The sequence below is a fragment of the Cydia fagiglandana genome, chromosome 11, assembly GCF_963556715.1.
Source record: "Cydia fagiglandana chromosome 11, ilCydFagi1.1, whole genome shotgun sequence".
Classification (NCBI taxonomy): Eukaryota; Metazoa; Arthropoda; class Insecta; order Lepidoptera; family Tortricidae; genus Cydia; species Cydia fagiglandana.
Genome location: NC_085942.1, coordinates 7,971,284 through 7,993,045, shown reverse-complemented (window position 1 = coordinate 7,993,045; position 21,762 = coordinate 7,971,284). Strand labels below are relative to the sequence as shown.

At 38.2% G+C, this 21,762-nt stretch overlaps 1 protein-coding gene across 1 annotated transcript; it reads left to right on the top strand.

Moving 5' to 3' along the window:
- Nucleotides 1-959: 959 nt before the first annotated feature.
- On the top strand, nucleotides 960-19,094 carry LOC134668842 (peptide methionine sulfoxide reductase). The gene is made up of 5 exons (XM_063526312.1): nucleotides 960-1,144; nucleotides 4,706-4,866; nucleotides 12,449-12,569; nucleotides 14,364-14,497; nucleotides 16,848-19,094. Exons 1-5 carry the CDS (start codon nucleotides 1,097-1,099, stop codon nucleotides 17,080-17,082), a joined length of 699 nt encoding a protein of 232 aa, XP_063382382.1. The 5' UTR covers nucleotides 960-1,096; the 3' UTR covers nucleotides 17,083-19,094.
- Nucleotides 19,095-21,762: the final 2,668 nt, after the last annotated feature.

The window sequence follows — 21,762 nt, the reverse complement described above, 5'->3', positions numbered from 1 at the left end:
TTCTTTGATTTTTACACACTAACGAAGGTAACAATATATCTACCAATTAATTAACATGTTTCTATCTTTTTATATAAAACTAAAACTACGTATTTTGACAAAATCTTCGAGCCTATAGTCTCAAAAAATCTGTAGAATCCGAATCCGTGGTTCTTATTCAATTCCGATGACCAGAAGTGGGATAATTTGGGTGCACATTACAATTATATTACCCGGTGCAACGTCACGCCGGCTCTGCGGCCGCCGCAGACGGCGACCGTCACAGGGGGCAAGGTTACGTCAGGCGTGGCGCCGAATCGTGTCACGCACACATGCTGCGTCGTAGCGTGTTTGTGACGTTTTCCTACTGCGTACACGATGTTTAAACTTGCAAATTATTATTAAATTAATTTTTGAGTTCCAATTTTTTGTATTGTGCAGTGTCAGTATTCATGTATGTATATAAATATGTATAACAAGTGATATTCAGTTGTAACTGTGAAAAGCACTGTATAATTACCTACTTAAAATTGTTAATTGAATTGAAATGAAATAAAATATATGAATTTAAAAAAAATAACACTAGACAAATATGTACACCTACGCAGCATGCTCGTACAGCCAAGGCTCTAGCTCCATCTTTGTTATGAATATAATGTATCCGGATAAATAAGTAGAACGGCCGACATATGTGATGTGCCCTACAAAAACTAAAAAAAAATGTTTTGAATTTTTCTTTCATCAATAGAAGCATATGAGGTATAGGTTAGATTGCGCACTAAGTAAAGACGAGTGCCTCCTTCGACCAATTTCAGAATCTCGAAAACTTAAATGCAATGAACGCCATAATTTGTCGTTTTTTTTAGATACAAACTTTTTCGAGACGAAGCCGTGTTCTGTCGGATCAGACACCGTGTGACACGCTACTGCTGTGTCTGCAGCAGGAAATCGTGGCTGTGTCTCGTGTAAGACTCCCTCGACTCAAGACTGTCAGTGCTAGCCGAGCCGCCAGTCAAGACGGACGCCGGCCACTCCACGCCCCGACACCGCAGTCACGCGATCACTCGACAACAAAACACACGAAACTGCATATAAAAATTGAGAGAAATTTTGGTGCATGCTGAGAATTATTAGGAGCTTCTGCAACATGAAACCGCCGGTAAACGTAAGTTGATTTTTGTTATTTTAATTTAATTAGAATGATATGACTCATATTAGCTTAAATTAAAGGTGTCCCTTGGTCTTGGTCTTCTTTTTACGATGGATTTTTACACACTAATACGATGCCGTAAAATTGATTTCTTATTTTTGAAGAATTATTAAAACTTGCTTTACCATAGGACTGCGTCGACACAAGGGTTGTTTAGCACAACAAATGATTTTCAGCACCTTAAAATTTTAAGTTTTTTTTTGAGCAGGTATATAAAAGTTTAATGACATCCAAACTTACACTATCATCAACGACAGTCAGTATTTACAAACATATTGCACTTACCAGATAATTAAAGAGATTATTGCGTCAGAAAGATGCTGCGCCACGGCCACATAGGGCCGTCAAACCATCTGGTTTTCCCCGGATTCGACCTAGATGGGAGCCCTCCCCAATACCATCGGTAGGTACGGGAAAACCCAAAATATTTTGTGTCAAGGGTATCCCTCCAAATTTATTTGTTACAACTAATTTTACGGTTTCATTCACGTACACACTCTTTATTATTAAATGCCGACCAATATTGGTATATGCAAAGAAAACAATAATATTTTATCGGTTGCTTTTCGTATCATAATTTAACTCAGCAGGAAAATAGCGCACTAAATTAAGTTCTTGAATAACAATAGGTAGGTATCCCTATATTAATAATTTAAAATTAAATAAACAATCGCACTAAGCAGCTTTGATATAGGGAAAGGTAAGAGTTGTTAATAATATTGAAAGTTAAATAATAAATTAGTCAGTGAACGGAAAAATTACAGTGAATGTAGACTTCAGACATAAAAAAGACACACGATAAAAAGTACTGTCCGAGGGAAAGTAGAGTTATAGGACAACGTTACATGATATCCTTAATGAATGATGATTGATTCTCCAAACGGTAATGTGTAAAATCTAGTGTAAGTAGGTACACAACTTATTTTTTGTCCGGGAACGATGAACTCTCTACTTGACACACTTTCAAGGGTCGTGGTGATAAAATTCAAGCTCTTATTCGAATTGCCTGTATTTTTTCTCTTGTATGTACCTATTAGATATTTTTTATAACACTTTTTTATTACATTATTTTACTATTATACCTAAATTAATTCCCAAAAAACATCGTTTTAAGGAATTAAAAAAAAATCTAAAAATATTCGGATTTAATACAAAAAAAAGAAAATCAAAGTGGCGGCCATTTTTTATAATCTTTGACTACGAAATCATATTGAGCAAATTATGATTAGAGCAAATTTTTCGACGGACGAACCGTTTTTGAACTACAAGCAAAAAACTGAAAAAGAGCAAAATTTTTTCCACAACTCCTTGAATGGAGTAAACTCGGATTACGCTAATTTAGAACCAAATGAAGGTATTGAGGCGATTTCCAGCTTGCTGGGAATTAATTCCTGAAAAAAATATTTTAGATATGTAATTCTTTGGAGGATACAAGTAGGTATCTAGTAGGGTAGACAAAAAATCCCTATAGACCCTATAGTTTTGATATCTTCGTCCGCACTTCTGTCAGTCAGCGGTTTATCAAGTGGCTTTTAGCACCGAAACGCCAAATTTTAAAAGTGAATAACATTAATCACGCCAACGAAATGGTTATTACATTTTTTTCAATCCCATATAATGTGCGTTGGAATTGGGTCTCTATTGTTTCCCAAATAGTTTTAAGTCATAATGTATTGTTTGTCCGAATTTTCGTTAGTCATAATTGGTTTTTCTCAGAAACGCGTAACTTTTCAGGATTGCCATAAAACAAGCCTAACCTAACCTATCTATAAAATAACCTTACGAAAATCCTGAAAAGTTAACGGTTTCAGTTTTATGACTAACGATAATATGACAAACAATACATTATGACTTAAAACTTTATGGGAAACAAAGGGACCCCGTTGGAATTTTATAAGTCATTAACAAGTATTATTTTGAACTTAACCAACCTAAATTAGTATTGATATGTTGCATATGTCATTTGTTATACCTATTCAGAATGACGCTATATGATCTTAACCCCAACATAATTGTTGCAAAGGGTCCAATGCCGCGTTCCTAATAAGATGCCTATGCACTTTGGTCTTCATTGCCTCCTATGGCCAATTGATTTCGTTCGGTCAATTGATTCGATTCTAACGGCACGTGTTTGCATTATTAATGTAAATTGGTTTCTCAAGAGTCTCAAGACAGTTGTCGCTTTTATGAGACCGAAATAGAATTTGTAGAGACAATCAATCTATTGAACGACGCCGCTTGTCTGCAGCCCGTGATTGAATTCATTGAAGATTGATCCAATGATATTTCGTTTACTAAAAGATGAACTGTAGTTTTTGTTCTTGGGTGGCAAGCAAACCCGTGGAGCGTCCCACTGTCACACGTTACGTGTAATAGTAATTAGTATAGGAGTTCCAATTTCCATACTACTGCGATACTGGGGCGCTCCACGGGTTAACCGCTGTGCCGCTACCTACCTACCGCTACTTTTTATAGTACGACGTACTACCTTTTAAACATCCTAATTATTTTACGACTCCCTTGTAAATTATGATATCTTTATATAAATGAGTTATCTCAGCCAAGACGCTCCTGGGACTGGGACCAATTCCTGGGATATCGCAACGCCCGAGAACCCCTGCCCTCCTAAAAAAATCATTTTAAATGTTTTGCTAGCTCTGTCTAGACTAAACACGGAAAATGTCACAAATCTAAACTAATCGCGATAAAAAATCGTGACAATGCTCTTTCGTTATCAGTTATCATTTATCACCCGCTAGTGGGCCACGTGTTTCAAAACTGCGCAAGAACAAACGAACAATGGATATATAAACCGCTTAACGAGGGGGGCGATAAGATAACCCGACCCTGATCTGGGGTGAGCTTTTAAAGGATCATCTTATTTCGTAATGGCCTCTTGACTTGGCTGATAACGGATCCTCGTTAATGGCTGGATCTATGACTACTGCGCTGTTGGTATTGGATATGAGTTCATTTATTTAGTGCTTGAAAGGTTACTACGCCTATTTGGTACCAGGCTGGTGAGGTTGGGCCGAGACGAAACTTATATACTAAACTTAACTTAACTTATATTTGGTGACTCCACAAATTCTAATACACCAAGAATACCTGACTGAAAAACTTTACCCTAGCTTGGCTTAAAACTTCTCAACATATGGGCATGACCCGCAAAACATAGTAGACAGGTAGGTATGTAAAACTTTTAGGATTTTTTTATACAACCTAGATTATATTCTATGAAACTCCAAACCTTTTAACCGTTTCATATTTTAAGCCAAAGGAACACTGCTGACGAAACTTTGTGGCTCCGCCTCCGTTGAACTGTCTGCTTAAGGCACGATGGATAGGTTTTCCTAGAAGTCATTAAAAAATAGATGAAATCTGCTTAATGCTATTGGGTATGCTCGTTAAAGTAACGTACAGTACCGTAAAGACCGTAACGTTAAAATATAGTAGATATTTCACTGAAGCATCGATGTTATGCTTCCCTCTAACATTTACGCATTTTGTCCACAGGCCACCCTCCTTCACGATGTCGACATTCCGACGAAGAAAGCCACGTTCGGCATGGGGTGTTTCTGGTCTAACGACTCACTGTTCGGTGCGACGCCGGGCGTCATCCGGACCAGAGTCGGTTACTCTGGCGGCACCACCAAGAACCCACACTACAGAAGCCTGTAAGTATAGTTATTTAACTTATTATGGTCAAACGACTCACGGTTCGGTGCCGCGCCGGGCGTCATCCGGACCAGAGTCGGTTACTCTGGCGGCACCACCAAGAACCCACACTACAGAAGCCTGTAAGTAGAGAAATATAACTTATTTATGGTCCAATGATGCAATGTTCAGTGCGACGCAGGGTGTCAACCGTACAGGGCCAGGTTTCGACAAAAACCTGCAGAGTTGGTTTCGCCCATCGTAATCTTAGAGATTAGGGATTATCATTAGCAAAGCTGATTGTTAAAATGTGCAATTTAATTATAGCGTAATAAACGCATAATTTTATAATTTATCATACTTAAATTAATCGTAGGCTTAGCACAACATTCTTTGTTAATGTATAATATCTATTTGTGGAAAGCAAATACAATGACATGGCGAATAATAAAGCGATAACGCGTATTATTAATATGATATACGGTAGGTATGCTTTTTGACATGTGCCTAACGTAAACAGTTATCATGTTGTAAATATTATTTTATTTGTATGCCATTATAGGCCGGTCATATTTGACACAAAAAATTGCTAAATTCGCAAGCTAACGGCTAGTTCTGATTTTTTAATATGTTGTTAGGATCACTACCAGCATTGTAAATCCAAGTTTGCAGCTTCGAAAGACCTGTGCTAACATTGCACCACTCGAAAAACCGCGAAATTTTCATACTTTTTTTTGTATTCTCAATATAGCTCCTAAACTATTCATTTTTTATCAAAAACGTCTATGAAGAATCTAAAGTTAACTAAAATTGCTACAATTTAAGACTAGAATCAAATCTGTAAGTTCAATACTTACCGAGATACTGCTGTGCAAAAATGGGCAATTTTATTCAGTATAGCGAAATTTTAAGATTTGTTCAATTTTCGACCCCGAACTCAGGGAAAATATTCATTTTACGGGTAAAATAATAAAACGATGTTCTAGAAAATGTAATTACCTTTAATTTAAGCAAAGCACGACATCTCTAGACCATACCGTTTATCTTATCTTATTGTTTTCGGGGGCCCTTGCGGATACACTTCGACCCATAAGGGATCTTTTGTGCAGACCCCCTAGAGAAGATCCGTCAACTACTCAATAGCTTTTCCCACCATATCCATGTGTCGGATGATGGAGCTCATGGGTAGCGTTTTAAAGTCCTTTGGTTCCAGATACCGTTTAATACTCACAAATCTTAAAAATGGGAAAACAGCTTTTTTCGCATATTTGCTATGTTTAGTTAGCTCTACCCCCCACGGCATTGTTCACAGAAGAGGGTTCATTGTTCTATTCAGCTTTCACTCCGCTACCTCAAAGCATCTCAGTAGGAGCCGACATGTTTGTTGTGGTAGATGGGTGTTTCTTACTGCACAAGGTGATATGGCATCATAACAACTCCGTGAGGAATATCGTTGCAGGGTACGTCAGCTTCATCTACAATCATTTCAGACGGAACGTTGCTCTGGTCTTTGACAGATATCCTGAGGATGGAGCAGAGAATAACACAAAAACTGCCGAACGCGCAAGGCGCTATGGTTCTCTGCAGTGTAACGAAATCGTCTTTCAAGAGTCAACCATAATAAAAATAGCCCAGGAGAAGTAATTGACTAACGACAGCAACAAGCGGCGACCGATTGATTGCCCTGATATGCTCCGCCCTCCAAAGCCAGGGAATTGAGACAAAGCAGGCAGTCGAGGATGCTAACTGTGGCATCGTCAAGGCGGCACTTGACAAGACCACCTCTTTTCAATCAGTGCTAATCATTGGCCAGGATGTGTTGTCCTGCTACATGGGTTCGGTTGTGAAAGAATGATTATTTCCAGAAAAGTGGCAGTGGTGACTCTGGCCCCATACAATATTCCTCAACCTCATTTAATCGCGGAGATTTGGAAGTTCCCCCAGGATTCGAGTTGTTTCTCCCCGCCTTCACTGGGTGTGATACTACCTCTGCCCTTTTCTGGCATGTGGGGAACAAACTGTGGAGCGCCATTAAGAAGAACGTTGAGCTTATCATCATAGCTGAAGTATTCCTGCAACCTAATGCAGCCTACCCAGCCATCGCAGATGCCGGAGCAAAATGCCTAGTAGCTTTATATGGAGGGGCTACACAAAAGATACGCTCCATGCTCCTTAGCTTACGCTACAAAAAAAAAAAACAGGTTCACTTGGCCCGTTTGCCTCCAACGGAAGATGGTGCAACATTCCATGCTTACCGAACTTACCAACAAAATTCAGAAGTGGTTGGGGGTGGAAAACGATGCAACTCAATGGGGATGGGAAAAGACCAAACAGGGGCTCATTCCAATAAAAATGACGAGTGAAGTAGTGGCACCTCCCTTCCTTCTGAAATTTTGGGGGTACAAGAAAGGCTGTAGCGGAGGCGGCTGTATCTGCATAAAAGCAGCAGGCCTTAAATACTCAGAGTGTCAGAGTTATGCAAACTTTGCTCCGGTGTCTCTTGTCACAAAGTCGCCATGCTTGAAATCGCAGAAGAAATTGAAGACGACGTCGATATGCCTATTTTTCAGACTGAATTATTTTAAAATGAACAGCTGTAACTTAATGTTATTTTTGATAACTTTTAAATATGTTTAATAAATATTTATAATTCAGATTACCCTCAAACCATTGTGAGAACTAAACAGAGCAAATTTGCGAACAACGCTGTTTTCCCACTTTTTGGATTTTTAAGATTAGTGAGTAAACGGTACAGTCAAGAGATATCATTGTTTGCTTAATATTAAAGGCAATTACATTTGCTACAACATTGTTTTATTAAATTACCCGTAAAATAAGTATTTTTTTCTGATTTCGGGGTTGAAAACTGCCCGAATGTTAAAATTTCACTATACTGGATAAAATTGCCCATTTTTGTAGAGCGGTATCTCGGTAAGTATTGAACTTACAAAATTGATTTTAGTCTCAAATTGTAGCAATTTTAGTTAACTTTAGTTAGTTCATAGACATTTTTGATAAAAAATGCATAGTTTAGGACTTATATTGAGAATACCAAAAAAAGTAAGAAAATTTCGCGGTTTTTTGAGTGGTGTAAAATTAGCACAGGTCTTTCGAAGCTGCAAACTTGGATTTACAATGCTGGTAGTGATCCTAACAACATATTAAAAAATCAGAACTAGCCGTTAGCTTGCGAATTTAATGTTCGATATGACTGGCCTATTATTAACCGGTCAGCGTAGACTTATATTGGTACAGCTCTTAACTGAAGCTAAAACGGTAGAGTTCAAGGTTGTCTGAGGAAAGGGATCGATATTAGTCTACGTCGTAGAAAGGGTTATGTAAACGGACTTCGGGAAAACGAACGAATGGATAACTAAGCGATTTATTTAACATCAACAAATCTGGTGATTGCCGTAATACGAGTAGGTAGGTACATTACTAAAAGAAAATCGTTGTTGCAAACATTTGCAAGCTCGTATGCAAGACAGGATCTAGGTAGGTATACACCACATATATCATAATGTATTTATTTAGCAAAGCAAAGCAAAAAGCAAAGCAAAAGCATTTATTGCAAACATATTACATAATATTAGGTAGGTACCTATACATAATATGATGGACCCTGCAAGGGCGCAGCTATCTTATAAATAAATAACAAACTAGGTACTACAATAGTTTCTTCTGAATTACCTACATAACATTATATATATGAGATCACATTAGTGTATCGTATTCGTAAGAGCTAATTTGCTTACGTTTAGTGGTAGATTAAGGTAAACTATTTATCTGTTGGGGTTTATAAGTAAAAGTCCAAGTCATGGTCTGTTGTTGGAATGACGTAGCGTCTGAAGATTAGTACCTGATGTGAAATATTTCTGTTGCAATTAAAATATTAAGTATGGCTTAGCGCTTCATTTTACATTTAGATTGTGTGAATATTGGTTAATATTATTATAAAATTTCTCCAGCCATTAAAAGCCTAGCAACAGATTCCAATTCAGGTCAGTGGGTTGTTTACCTACGTATGCCTAAAGGATTTCACTTTCGATGAGAGGACAAATACCTACTATATCTTATTTCTTTGGTTTTCGGGGATGCCGCTCGCGTGTATATTATTGTAATATCAAAAGGATGTTTGAAATGTTCTATAGTTATAATTAAAATCATGTTGAGTTTATTTGATTTGTTTGTTTCCTTAGAAACCTATACCGTATCAATTGTAAACAATTGCGTAAACACGTAAGATTACGCCGGAGCGTAGATTTACGTTGACGTAGTGTAACGCAGAAATGAATGGGCTTACTCATCGAAACGTTATTTTTATTGCATCAGGTATTGTTTACTATCATCGTTAGCTATAATCGTTTACCTATTAGATTTATCGAGGAGTATTTATAGATCTACCGTTTGATGAGACGGTTGGTACCTAAACATTTATCATGATCAGCTTCGGACTGGGGCCGATTTTTGAATTTAGACCACTCGATTTCGTGTATTTCGTTAAATAATATCTCCACTACTGGGCATTTAAATTCTACTAATAGAATTTAAATTGAGTGGTCAATACCAATAGATTCCAAATATTTTCGAGTGACGAAATCGAGCGATCGAAATTCAAAAATCGGCCCCTGTTTGAAAGTTTGAATGAAATCTTTTTTGTACTTATCAGGTTTGTTAAGTATAGTAAAAATATGATACATATTTAATTATATAAACTAGGACTACTTAGCTACTAAAACTATTTAGCCTCAATACTCAGCTGCCTTCTTCCGAAAATCACCGCACGTCTTTACCGACGGCCTGGTAATCCTCTCATGCCGTCCACCATACATGTAGGTAAAGATAGCTAGGGAAGTTTGATCCTAGTTGTATTTTAATTGGGTTGAAACTCATTTGTTTCAAAATTTTATGAAACAAAAGGAATGTTACTTTGATTGTTTTTATGAAAGTTGAAATTATATTAAAACAGAGTGCACCTTGGTACAGTCAACCAAGAAAGTGGTCTACCAATTTTCGACTCTATCATCCACTCATCATCATCATCAGACCACTTTCTTGGCTGACCGTACATCGTAATGTAGGTACATTGGGCGGTCCAAGGATGGTCAGGTTAATAACTAATAACATTGCACGGACATTTTTTTAAATAAAAATATTTAAATCTTAGTGTATTAGGTACTTTTTGTTTATTTTTATTTAAGTACAGTCGCCATCAGATACATCGTAGCGGCCAAGGTGGTCACAAATATCTGAACACGCCTCTATTGTTAGGGCGTTAGAGTGCTTGTTCAGATATTGTGAACACCTTGGCCGCTCCGATATATCTGATGGTGACTGTACCATGCAGACTATAACATGTTTCCAAAGTCAAACGTATCTCTAATAAACAATGAACTTAGGTGATCACGTGCTAAGTCACGTTTCACACGTGATACCTAGTTGGTATTCCGCAAAACATTCTTTTTTTATCAAGTAAGTCCGACGAGTTAGATAAAAGATAAATAAGTCTGTGATTATAATTCGGTGTTCGCGATTCAAGGTTACCTTGCAAGGGCAAGTCGCCGGTAAGAATAGTGTACAAAACATTTTGTACCCAACTGTGAGAGTAACCACAATATAACATGGTCCATAAATTCAGACAAACTATGTGTAATCGAATACCAGACTACTGCTGGTTTCAATCGGAGAACATTTTGTTAACGATGGCGATGGTTGCGTAGGCATATCCGAGTTAAGCATTGGTACATACGCACGAATGTGGTAATGTTTTAACAGGAACTGATTCAATTTTAGAACTTAAACTTCCGGACATTCTTATGCCTCAATTTACGATGTAAATTAACTAGTTATCCTCGTACCTAATTAATCTCTCTTGCTTTTTATCTACGTAATCGAAACTATAGGACGCAGCGCAGGAGGTTCCTTGGATAAACTTTAGACTTCAAGAAGTCAACAATTATATCAAAACCGAAAGGGATATGTTAGAAATGACACAGAGAGAATGACATGTTTTGTCATTGTTACTTTTTAACTATTTATGTATTATGTATCAGCAATAGTATCTTACACAACTAGGGCCGCAAAAATATGTGACACGTTCTTATTTGGAGCGCAATAAGAGCGCGTCATATATTTTTGCGGCCCTAGTTGTGTAAGATACTATTGCTGATGACTGTACAATCGTAGGCATTCCCTCGCGCGGTCTTTTTTCCTTTGATTGAAGTTGGTCTTATTACGCTAAGTGCATCGATTAGGCCTAAAATAGTTTGTAACAAAAATAACGATCACACGTGAACATAAATTGTTTTACACTTTCATCACCATAACAAAACATTTATGTGACCGTGACCATCATAAAAATGCCTTGTCTTGTAAATGGTGATGACGTCTTTTAAACGTGACTACTTACCTATGTCTCATAGGTAATTTACCATAAAACTTTTAAAGTCTGTTAAACGATCAGTCACACATTTATTTTATTCTTCGGGCTCTATTACAGAAACTGTAGGTAGGTACCTACACAGTTTACTACATAATATGTAATATTATTTTTTTTATTTTTGAGTAAACGATTGCTGGGACAGCAGTGGGACACTCAAATAGGCTAAAAAAAACGATTGCTGGGCAAAGGTCTCGTAATCTGCACGACTCCAATATTTGTGCTTCTTTCTTCTTTCATACACCGACATCCACTTGGTGTCTGTGTACCTAATAAAAATAAATTAATTTAATGAATCATTTAATAGTTATTTGTTTAACAAGGGGGCAAAGTTGTTGTTTAACCGCTCGTGCTAATATTGATACCCGAGCAAGCGAAAATATTCCAAAATTGAATCACGAAGCGAGTGGTTTATAAAATGGAATCTTTTGCGAGGGTTTCAAAGCACGAGAGTTAAACAAAATTTGCCCCCGAGTGAAACACAAAATTTTTCACCACATCAACCCGAAGAAAATATTAACTGTTAGATATCAAACAAAAACAAACCAAATTAAATCCACATGAATGTTATTAAATATTTATCATTCAAAATCATCATTTAAAAGTCAATTCTACTAGCAAACTTATGAAAACAACTCAAAAGGGTCTAGCCGCAATCCTATAGTGAAACTGCCAACAAAGAGTGAAGAAACCAAGGGGATTATAGGCTTAAAATTTGGTATTTGGTAAAACGATATTTTATAATAAGACAAATAAACGCGCCTAAGAAAGGTATACATTTCAGCCACGGGCAGTTTCACTATAGGATTGCGGCTAGGCTAGACCCTTTGCATTTGATTACTTTGCCTCGCATATGAATAAAATGCAACTTTGCTATCAGTTTTTGAATTGCAAAGTAAGTCCTTCCGATCTGGTGTGGTGAAAATGTTTATAGTCTGCTTCTAAAGCGATATAAGTTGATCATCACTACAGCTTATAAAACGAAGTTCCCTGCTGCGTCTGTCTGTATATTTGTATGTATGTTCGCAATAAACTCAAGCGAATTTTCTTGCGGCTTTTACCTGTGCTGCTTGAGGAAGATTCAGGTGTATTTGTTAAAGTTTTGTGTAACCCGTGCGTGTAATAGAATAAATTAATCAACACCTAATTATTGTGTATTACAGCGGAGACCACACGGAGGTGATAGAGCTGGACTACGACCCCAAATCCGTCACCTTCGAGGATCTGCTGGACATGTTCTGGGCTAACCACGAGTATGGACTAACCACCAAGCTAAAGAGACAGGTAATTCTAACTACATCACGACCCCAAATCCGTCACCTTCGAGGATCTGCTGGACATGTTCTGGGCTAACCACGAGTACGGACTAACCACCAAGCTAAAGAGACAGGTAATTCTAACTACATCACGGCCCCAAATCCGTCACCTTCGAGGATCTCCTGGTCATGTTCTGGGCTAACCACGAGTACGGACTAACCACCAAGCTAAAGAGACAGGTAATTCTAACTACATCGCGACCCCAAATCCGTCACCTTCGAGGATCTGCTGGACATGTTCTGGGCTAACCACGAGTACGGACTAACCACCAAGCTAAAGAGACAGGTAATTCTAACTACATCGCGACCCCAAATCCGTCACCTTCGAGGATCTGCTGGACATGTTCTGGGCTAACCACGAGTATGGACTAACCACCAAGCTAAAGAGACAGGTAATTCTAACTACATCGCGACCCCAAATCCGTCACCTTCGAGGATCTGCTGGACATGTTCTGGGCTAACCACGAGTATGGACTAACCACCAAGATAAAGAGACAGGTAATTCGAAAGTAGAACTACATCTTATCATTTTTTTAATACTTTTATTGTACATAGAAATAAACACACGAGAAAGATAGTTACAGAGTGGATTCAATACAACAAAGGCGAACTTATCCCTCTACGGGATCTCTTCCAGTTAACCTTTGAATGAGTTAATTTTTTTCTTCTTTCTTTCAAATCTGTTATACCGCTAAAGCTCACACATCAGTCTAAAACAAAGCCTATGGTCCACGGATTATACGTAGGTGCATTTCTATTCAAATTAGTTATGAAATTGAAAAGGTTTTGTATAAGACCTGCTTAGTTCAAATAATATTTCGTCAGGTGACAAGCAAAAGTCACTAATTACTAAAAAAATTTAAACAAAAATTGACCTTCTTTTAGTATTAATATGTTTCACTATGGCTATGAACTTGTGGTGGTACTTAGTGACTTTTGCTTGTCACCCGACGATTTACACATAGGTAAATGAAAGTATTAATGATCATTTTGGACTATAGCAAGAATAATAAAAATTTGAACTCTAGTTTAGTTTAGTTATAGAGGTATTTCTTTGCTTCTGAACAAAATAAAGCATTCTATACAAGAATACTGGAAAATGAAATATAAATAAATATGAATGGAATATGTTTATGTTAACTATTATTTTTTACGACTACTAGTTTGTTCCTAGGTGACATTGACATTGCACGGACAAGCTGAAAACAGGTTACTCGTAGGTAGTTCCACTTTCTGGCAATATCTTGACGTAAAACTGGACATTTTAATAATATACACTCGTTTGCTATTCATAGTTGGCTATAAATATTTCATATCCACTGTTTATTCTCTTGTTTGTTGATTTTCTTTTTTTATTTTGTGTCAGCAGCCTATTATTAGCTATTATTTAAAATAAATAGGAAGAGTTGTGTAACAAATCAAAGAGGAAGGCGTTTTATATAATTTCATTTAATGTTCCCTGATTTAACGAGCAATGTTGCACCGATTTCGGAAATGCCTTTTTTACCTATAAAAAATTCACAAATATATTATAGCTAGTGCATTTGCAATGTTTTCGAAAAGCACTATATGGTGACAGTACTACCAACCGATGAAGAAATAGATAATTATGAGGTACCTGCTTGTACACAACATCATAAAATAAATATTATAATGAAAAATGCCTTAATCGCGAATATTTTTTCACACGACATACTTTCTAGTGTTGAATATCATCGCTGTACGTAGTCTGAAAGCTGACATGTTGATTTCTCAATTTCAGTACCAATCCATGATCCTATACCATGACGAGGAGCAGCGTGAGGCGGCCGAGGCGTCCCACAAAGAGATGACGGCGCGGTTCGGCCAGCTGCGCACCGAGATAGCACCGGCGTCCACATTCTACCCGGCCGAAGAGTAAGTACCTCTCTAATATGGTACCAATTTATGATCTTATACCATGATTAGGAGTGAAGGCAAGGAGTCCTACAAGGAGATGACAGCGCGGTTCGACCAGCTGCGTACCGAGATAGCACCGGCGTCCACATTCTACCCGGGGCCGGGACCCGGCCGAAGAGTAAGTACCTCTCTAATATGGTACCAATCTACGATCTTATACCATGATGAGGAGTGAAGGCGAGGAGTCGTACAAAGAGATGACGGCGCGGTTCGGCCAGCTGCGCACCGAGATAGCACCGGCGTCCACATTCTACCCGGCTGAAGAGTAAGTACCTCTCTAATATGGTACCAATCTATGATCTTATATCATGATGAGGAGTGAAGGCGAGGAGTCCTACAAAGAGATGACGGCGCGGTTCGGCCAGCTGCGCATCGAGATAACACCGGCGCACATTCTACCCGGCCGAAGATTAAGTACTTCTCTAAAATGGTACCAATCTATGATCTAATACCATGATGAGGAGTGAAGGCGAGGAGTCCTACAAAGAGATGACTGCGCGGTTCGGCCAGCTGCGCACCGAGATAGCACCGGCGTCCACATTCTACCCGGGGCCAGGACCCGGCCGAAGAGTAAGTACCTCTCTAATATGGTACCAATCTATGATCTTATACCATGATGAGGAGTGAAGGCGAGGAGTCGTACAAAGAGATGACGGCGCGGTTCGGCCAGCTGCGCACCGAGATAGCACCGGCGTCCACATTCGAAATTCATTACAGGAAATTCGTCACAGTTTGGTGTAAGTAGTTGTAACATAAAAATGTATATTATGTTTAAATAAATGACATTATTAATTTACAGGGTTACATTTTCAAGATAGTTGAAATTCGACTTAATGTCAGTATGACAGTGTTTAAATTTCAGTTCGATAAAAGTGAAACATAGAACCCTGTAATATTTGGCCAGCGATTTGTGAAGTGAGATATATAAGTACATATAATGAAGCCCTATGTATGTCAGTTGCCGTTCCGCTTGTGGCGTGAGGAACAGTAATTAGACTAATGTGGCCAAATTCGAGACGAAATATGGGAGAGGTAGGGTTTTGTCCAACAGTAAAACACAAGAATACCTAAATAATAAATGAAACAAGCAACTCTCCAGCTTCTAATTTATTTGCAATACCCTCTTTAGGGTGCCATGTATTCCTATAATTTAATTGTAACAACTTTGTAGCATCATCATCATCATCTCAGCCATAAGACGTCCACTGCTAAACATAGGCCTCCCCCTTGGACCTCCGTACGTGCCGGATGGGGGGTGAATGCCATAATCGCCACGCTGGGCAGGCGGGTTGGCGATCGCAGTCGAGTGCACCGAATTTGAGGGACGCTGCTGCCCGTCCAACGGTGGTTTTGGACGTAGTTTAAGGACATACTCGGGTCCATGGTCTACTTTGTACCATGGTTCTCAATAAATGATTTAATAAATATTATGGCTTCCTTTACAAAATATGTCAAGGTCGTCCCGCCGTCTCCGTTTTGGTCTTCCTCTGCTCCGAGATCCGTCCTGCCCAGCAGTGGGACACTCCTATAGGCTATAAAAAAATGGCTTCCTATCTACTCAAACAAATGACTGAATAGGTTATTCTAGTGACGAATAAAACGGTTATTGACTTGATAGGTACGTTTCGTAGTGAATCGTTTCGATATTAGGTTTATTAAACGTAAATATATATTCATATTCATAGGCTTGGCAGTGAGTAATTGAAATCAATTCTCGTTGTCCTCGTTATATTGGCGCGCGCTGTCGGCATAGCAACAGTAGCATACATAATGCGGATTTTAATGGTGTCACGGTCTCACGATCTACAACTCTATAAAGGATAGTTTGACCTCTACTTCGATGTTATGTGGGTTCCTAATACGACATCTCTTTGTTGACTATGTTTATTAAAATTTATCCTCATTATTAATGGTTGGTCTATTATTAGAAACGCGACTTTGGGACGAATGTTATTATGACTAGATAGATACCAATCATGGAGAGATTCAGTAAGTGTATTTGCATTGAAGAAACTATCAGGCGTTGGCAATATTCAACAATACCTACACTATTTTGTGCGCTAATTTTAGAAATGTAGAATTAAATACATTTCAAGTTTTAGGGAAGATTGCACTTCAAGACACATAATACGTACCTACTCAGAAATTAGTGGTTACTGAGTTTCACACCGAATCTCTCTTTTTGATAATTATCACGTTAAGTTCGTATGCCAGATGAAGCTTATTGGTATATGTATGCGTTCTTATTGCCAAATTTGCGCTAAGTTAACGTGGTCAGAGTCTAAAGAATTTCCATGATCTTTTCCAGCTACCACCAAAAGTACCGTCTCCAAGGCCACAAGGATCTCTGCCGGAGCCTGGGCCTGGACTCGGGCAAGCTTCAGACCTCGCACCTCGCGGCGCGGCTCAACGGCTACCTCGTGGGCGTCGGCGGCAAGGCGCAGTTCGAGGCCGAACTCCCTCAGTTAGGCCTCAATGAGAAACAGGCGGAGTACGTGAGGACTGAGATTGAGCGTAACGAGGGAGGCGGGCTGGCTTGCTAGCGTGACAATTGTAGATATAGAGATGAAGAAAGTAGCTGAGGAGATATTAATGCGCTTTATTAACCCTTTGAACGCCTATCGTGCGCGGTGTGTCATTGTGAAGCTTGTCGGATGAGGTTGATGTTGGGCTATAGCCGCGGGCTTCAGTGACGAATTGGGCGGTCAAATGGTTAGTGATTATTTTGTTTATGAGATGTGTATTTATGCGCCACGTAGATACGAGTCATACTTAAATTTTGGTGGTAGATCATTTGAGAAATTTGGTGAAATAAATTAGGCACAATCAACACTAAGTCGGTTTAAGCCGATATATTCTAATAAGATATAACCAAAAATTTAGCTGCATTAATCTTAATATTTATCTGTGTGTATTACCCGTGATATCGATCAAAGTAGTCTTTTGATTTCATGATTTGAGGTTTTGAAAACTAGCACATCTCTAGGAAAAGCAACCTGAACTTATCAAAAATAATATCCTATCCTTAGCTGCTTTCTTCTGCGATATTGAGCTAGCCAGATAAAAGTGGTATCGTCTTGGGTTGTCCCATTCGTTTTTCGTCAAGTTCTTAAATTAGTCCTTTTCTGCTTTCGTCACCCGTTCTACATTCGTCATAATCGTCGGTGGCTTTCAATGTAGAATTCGTGACGAAAGCAGAATAGGACTAATTTAAAAATTTGACGAAAACCGAATGGGACGACCCATAAAAGTTAATATTTGATAAAGCGCCTCGACAGTTAGGCCCCATAACTTCTAAAGATCTATCGATTGTCGAGGGTAAATATTGTTAATAATGGCGCTGGTGATACGGGGCGTATTTCGAGCGATTTGACTAGGTGTACTGAGTTTATACGGCGAGAACCGGGAATTTCCGGTTCCGGTATACTGTATTTGTATAGAAATCCAGTACCGGGATTACTTCCTAGATTTGAAAGCCGTGCTTTAGAGCGCCTTCAAGATCACATTATTTAAGGATCAGTTTTTGAAATATTTCGGATATTATTAGATAACGGAAATGTTATCAAAAGCTTCTGCCACTTGTGAAACAGTAGTCTACAATATATTATGGGAGCAAAAACTGTCGAGGCACTGTAGTCTATTAGAATGTTGTTAAAATGCGAAGGACGCTGTATTTAGGACAAATATCAATATTTTATTATTAAAAACATACAATTTTACGTTGTTGCTTGAAGTGTGGGTAATTCATCCCCGGAAGGGATTAATCGCATGGATTGAATTGTTTGACCGTTTTGTCCAAAATCTCTGTGTAGTGTAATAGTGCCCTGGTTTTATTATTTTGTTATTAATAAATTGCATTTGTTATCGTACTAGCATCCGAATCGCGAAATAATTCAACTGACAATTATTCTATAAACCGAAATAGGTACCACGAGTATTCGTCGATTTTTGACTGTCGAAAACCACAAGGGTCAGGCCGCGTAGCCAAGATGCAGATCGCTTACGCTCCGTAGCGATCGAAACGTAACTGTCACTGTCGCACTAATATGGAAGAGTGATAGAGAGACATAATGCTTTTCGTTGTCGAAGCGATAGCGATTGTAACCTTGGCTAGGCCGGCAGGCATTTTTCATTTTCCATAATATATCGTGTATCGCACCTAATGTATCGTGTGTGCGATATCACATCCGTGGGACCTAGACATTACTTTTCTACCGGCCCAAAATGACCGAAATCGCGTCCAGTTGATTCAAAAACGCGTTGGGTTGAGGTGATTAAAAAATGTCATCGTTGTCATTTGGATTGTTCCGCACTAAGCTTGCAGGTAAATGAGAAAAACAATGAATTGCATTTTAAGTTTTTTACCGACATAGGTACTAATTTGTAAGTAGTTTGCCTCATTTTACGTACATTTTTATGTTAAAGCGTTTTTAGTTTGTCAAAGTTGATTCCCAGTATTGTTTTGTTTTAGTTTAGTTTAGGCATAAAGATTATCATCATGTGTCAATCTCATTATTATATTTTAGTGTATTCGTAATATAAATGTATTTTCCCAGTTGATAGTTTTATTTCGGGCAATAACTGTTAACGCGAAATTTGAACGGACGAATCGTTTTGATATTTCGTTAATATAAAAACTTGACCTGTTAGCTCTATGGTATTTCAAATAAAATAAATATAGTTGACAGATGTAGGAAAGGAACATTATCAAAGTTTCACATGATTTGTGATCTCTGACTGCATGGTTCTGTATCTGCGAATAGATTCTAAGAATGTTTCTAGGTAACTATGTGAACTAGGATGTGAAGCTAAGGATAAGGATGTCAACTACCTACATCCATCGGAAGAATCTGTATCCAGGTGTTAACCCTTTTCTAGGCATCAGTGCACCTAGCGGCCACATACTTGCCAATATAATTTCAACCTTAGGAATCCGATTTAAGGTTCATATTCGATTGGTCTTTCGGTAAAAATTACTTATTATTAAATGAATCATCAAAGCTGCATAAATTTTAAATAATTTGCATTTTTTGGAAAAACCTTGTAGCTTGATGTGGACTAGAAAAGGGTTATATTATTGATAGTGGGAGACGAAGACAACGAATTAAGCTAAAAGGTTAGGTGAACTGTACACATGCCTACTCGTAACTCTTTTACGTATAGAACACTGCTCTTCAAGAAACATTTCCAAAATGCATCAAGGTCATCCCGCCATCTCCGTTTTGGTCTTCTTCTGCACGAAATCCGTTTTGTGGGGCCCAGTTTGTGGCACCACATAGTTATTGATTACCTACTTAATCAGTTATAGTTATTGATTAATTTGGTAATAGGTATCCTGTACACCTACTTGATCACGTTACATAACCATAGCATGTACTTGCGATTGCAACGATGGGATCTTAAGAAACTAAACTAACTATACGGATAATTTAAAAGAGTTGGATGATGTAACTATGACGTATGCAGGCTTAAAGAATTTCACTTCTTTTGCTATCTGCCTTATAAATATAGTATCAGCGAGAGGTGCCCGACAGATTAGCTACAGATAACAATATTTACAATGTTAACACAGAATTATCTCCATTTCTTCCTCATCTACGTAGAAAGTGGGCATTCATTTTATCTAAGTTTAAACAAGGATCTGTCAATAAAAAGAAGTAGAGTTACACCAAGAAAAGTCAGCAGCGATTATGATAGCCCACGCAGTGCAAGTGTTGTTTATACGTCATAATTTCATAGAAGTTTGACGTTTAAAATGACACACTGCGAGGACTATCAAAATCGCTGCAGACTTTTCACGGTCTGACTCTATAAGTTTTTTCCCAGTGTTCCAAAACCGGACGGAGTCTATACAAAGTCGCGTTCCGTCAGCGCCATCTATTCAGCAGAAGTTGAGTTACTTTGACCAGAGGTCTAAGCGCCCAACAAAATGGATGGAACTGAGACCTGCTGCGTTAGTACTCCATCTGGCATTCTGGCAATAGCCTGAAACTTATTGGAGGAACGCAATTTTGTATAGACGTCTTCTTGTATCATTCGTCCACTAGCGACCCGCCCCGGCTTCGCGCGGGTTACTAAAAATCTTAACAAATTATACATCTGAACCTTCCTCAAGAATCACTCTAATGATAAGTTTCAGTGGTTTTTGAGTTTATCGCGCACATACAAACACACAAACAGAATGGCGCGGCGAGGGACTTTGTTTTATAAGGTGTAGTGATGTTGTTGTAATAAAAATAAATGGTGTAGGTAATTAAGAACTGCAAATGAGTTGTCATTTGTCTTCAATTATTCGGTAATTAGTTTACCTATTGTTAACAGACAATAGTTTATTGCTAAAGTCATAATACGGTCAGCTACTTCATTTATTTCATTTTTGTGTCGCGTCGATGGCAATGTATTGTTTTGTAATAAACAGTTACCTTTTTGAGTTCAGTCAGGCGTTGGAAATTATAATGTTGTTGTTTAAAAAAGCCTGAAACGCCTAATCTAAACAAATGCATTTCAAATTGAGTCATTGAATTGTTTGTCTTTTCTATTTGTATGCATCTGAATGCTTCAATTAAGACCATGTTTATTTTGTAGACACACAGCATAAGTAAATAAAAATTTTCATTTCATTTCATAAGTAGGTAAGGTACTCTTACATCCGATTACTTACCCTGACGTGCCCTGATTATAATAACGGCAACACAATCAATTTGGAGTATTTTTGATATTTCACTGACAAGTCGGTAAGTACTTGTAAAATTTCTGCTACGTCTACGTCAAATCATGCATGGGATCAGGGCCGGATTAACCCTAAGTCAAAGTAGGCAACTGCCTAGGGGCCCCGCCTCGGCTAGGGGGCCCCGGCGGCTCAGCGTGTACCAAATTATAAAATTATGTTTCAATTCATGAGTATATTTTTTATTCTTATAATAAGTGCTTTGTTATTGTTTTTTTTTAGTTCCATTCTTTAAATTAATGAAATATTGTAATAAAATTGAAGCAATACGTTACAGTTTACGGGGCGTATTCTGCATACCTGTTGTAAAGTCGTAATAATAGGGATTTTCAGGAAAAATGGTTCACTTTTTTTCGAACAACCAACCACTTTTGGGTTATTTGAACGCAGAATCACGAGGACTATTGATTAAAACAAAGAAAAAGAAAGAAGACGAACGTGTCCCCAGTTTTTCATAGGAATGCTCGACCTTCAACCTCACCTTTTACCTCAATTT

Coding starts and splice junctions, on each gene's coding strand:
- LOC134668842 (XM_063526312.1), top strand. CDS start 1,097: ATGCTGAGAATTATTAGGAGCTTCTGCAACATGAAACCGCCGGTAAAC. Junction 1,145..4,705: donor ACATGAAACCGCCGGTAAAC/GTAAGTTGATTT, acceptor TTTTGTCCACAG/GCCACCCTCCTTCACGATGT. Junction 4,867..12,448: donor AACCCACACTACAGAAGCCT/GTAAGTATAGTT, acceptor TGTGTATTACAG/CGGAGACCACACGGAGGTGA.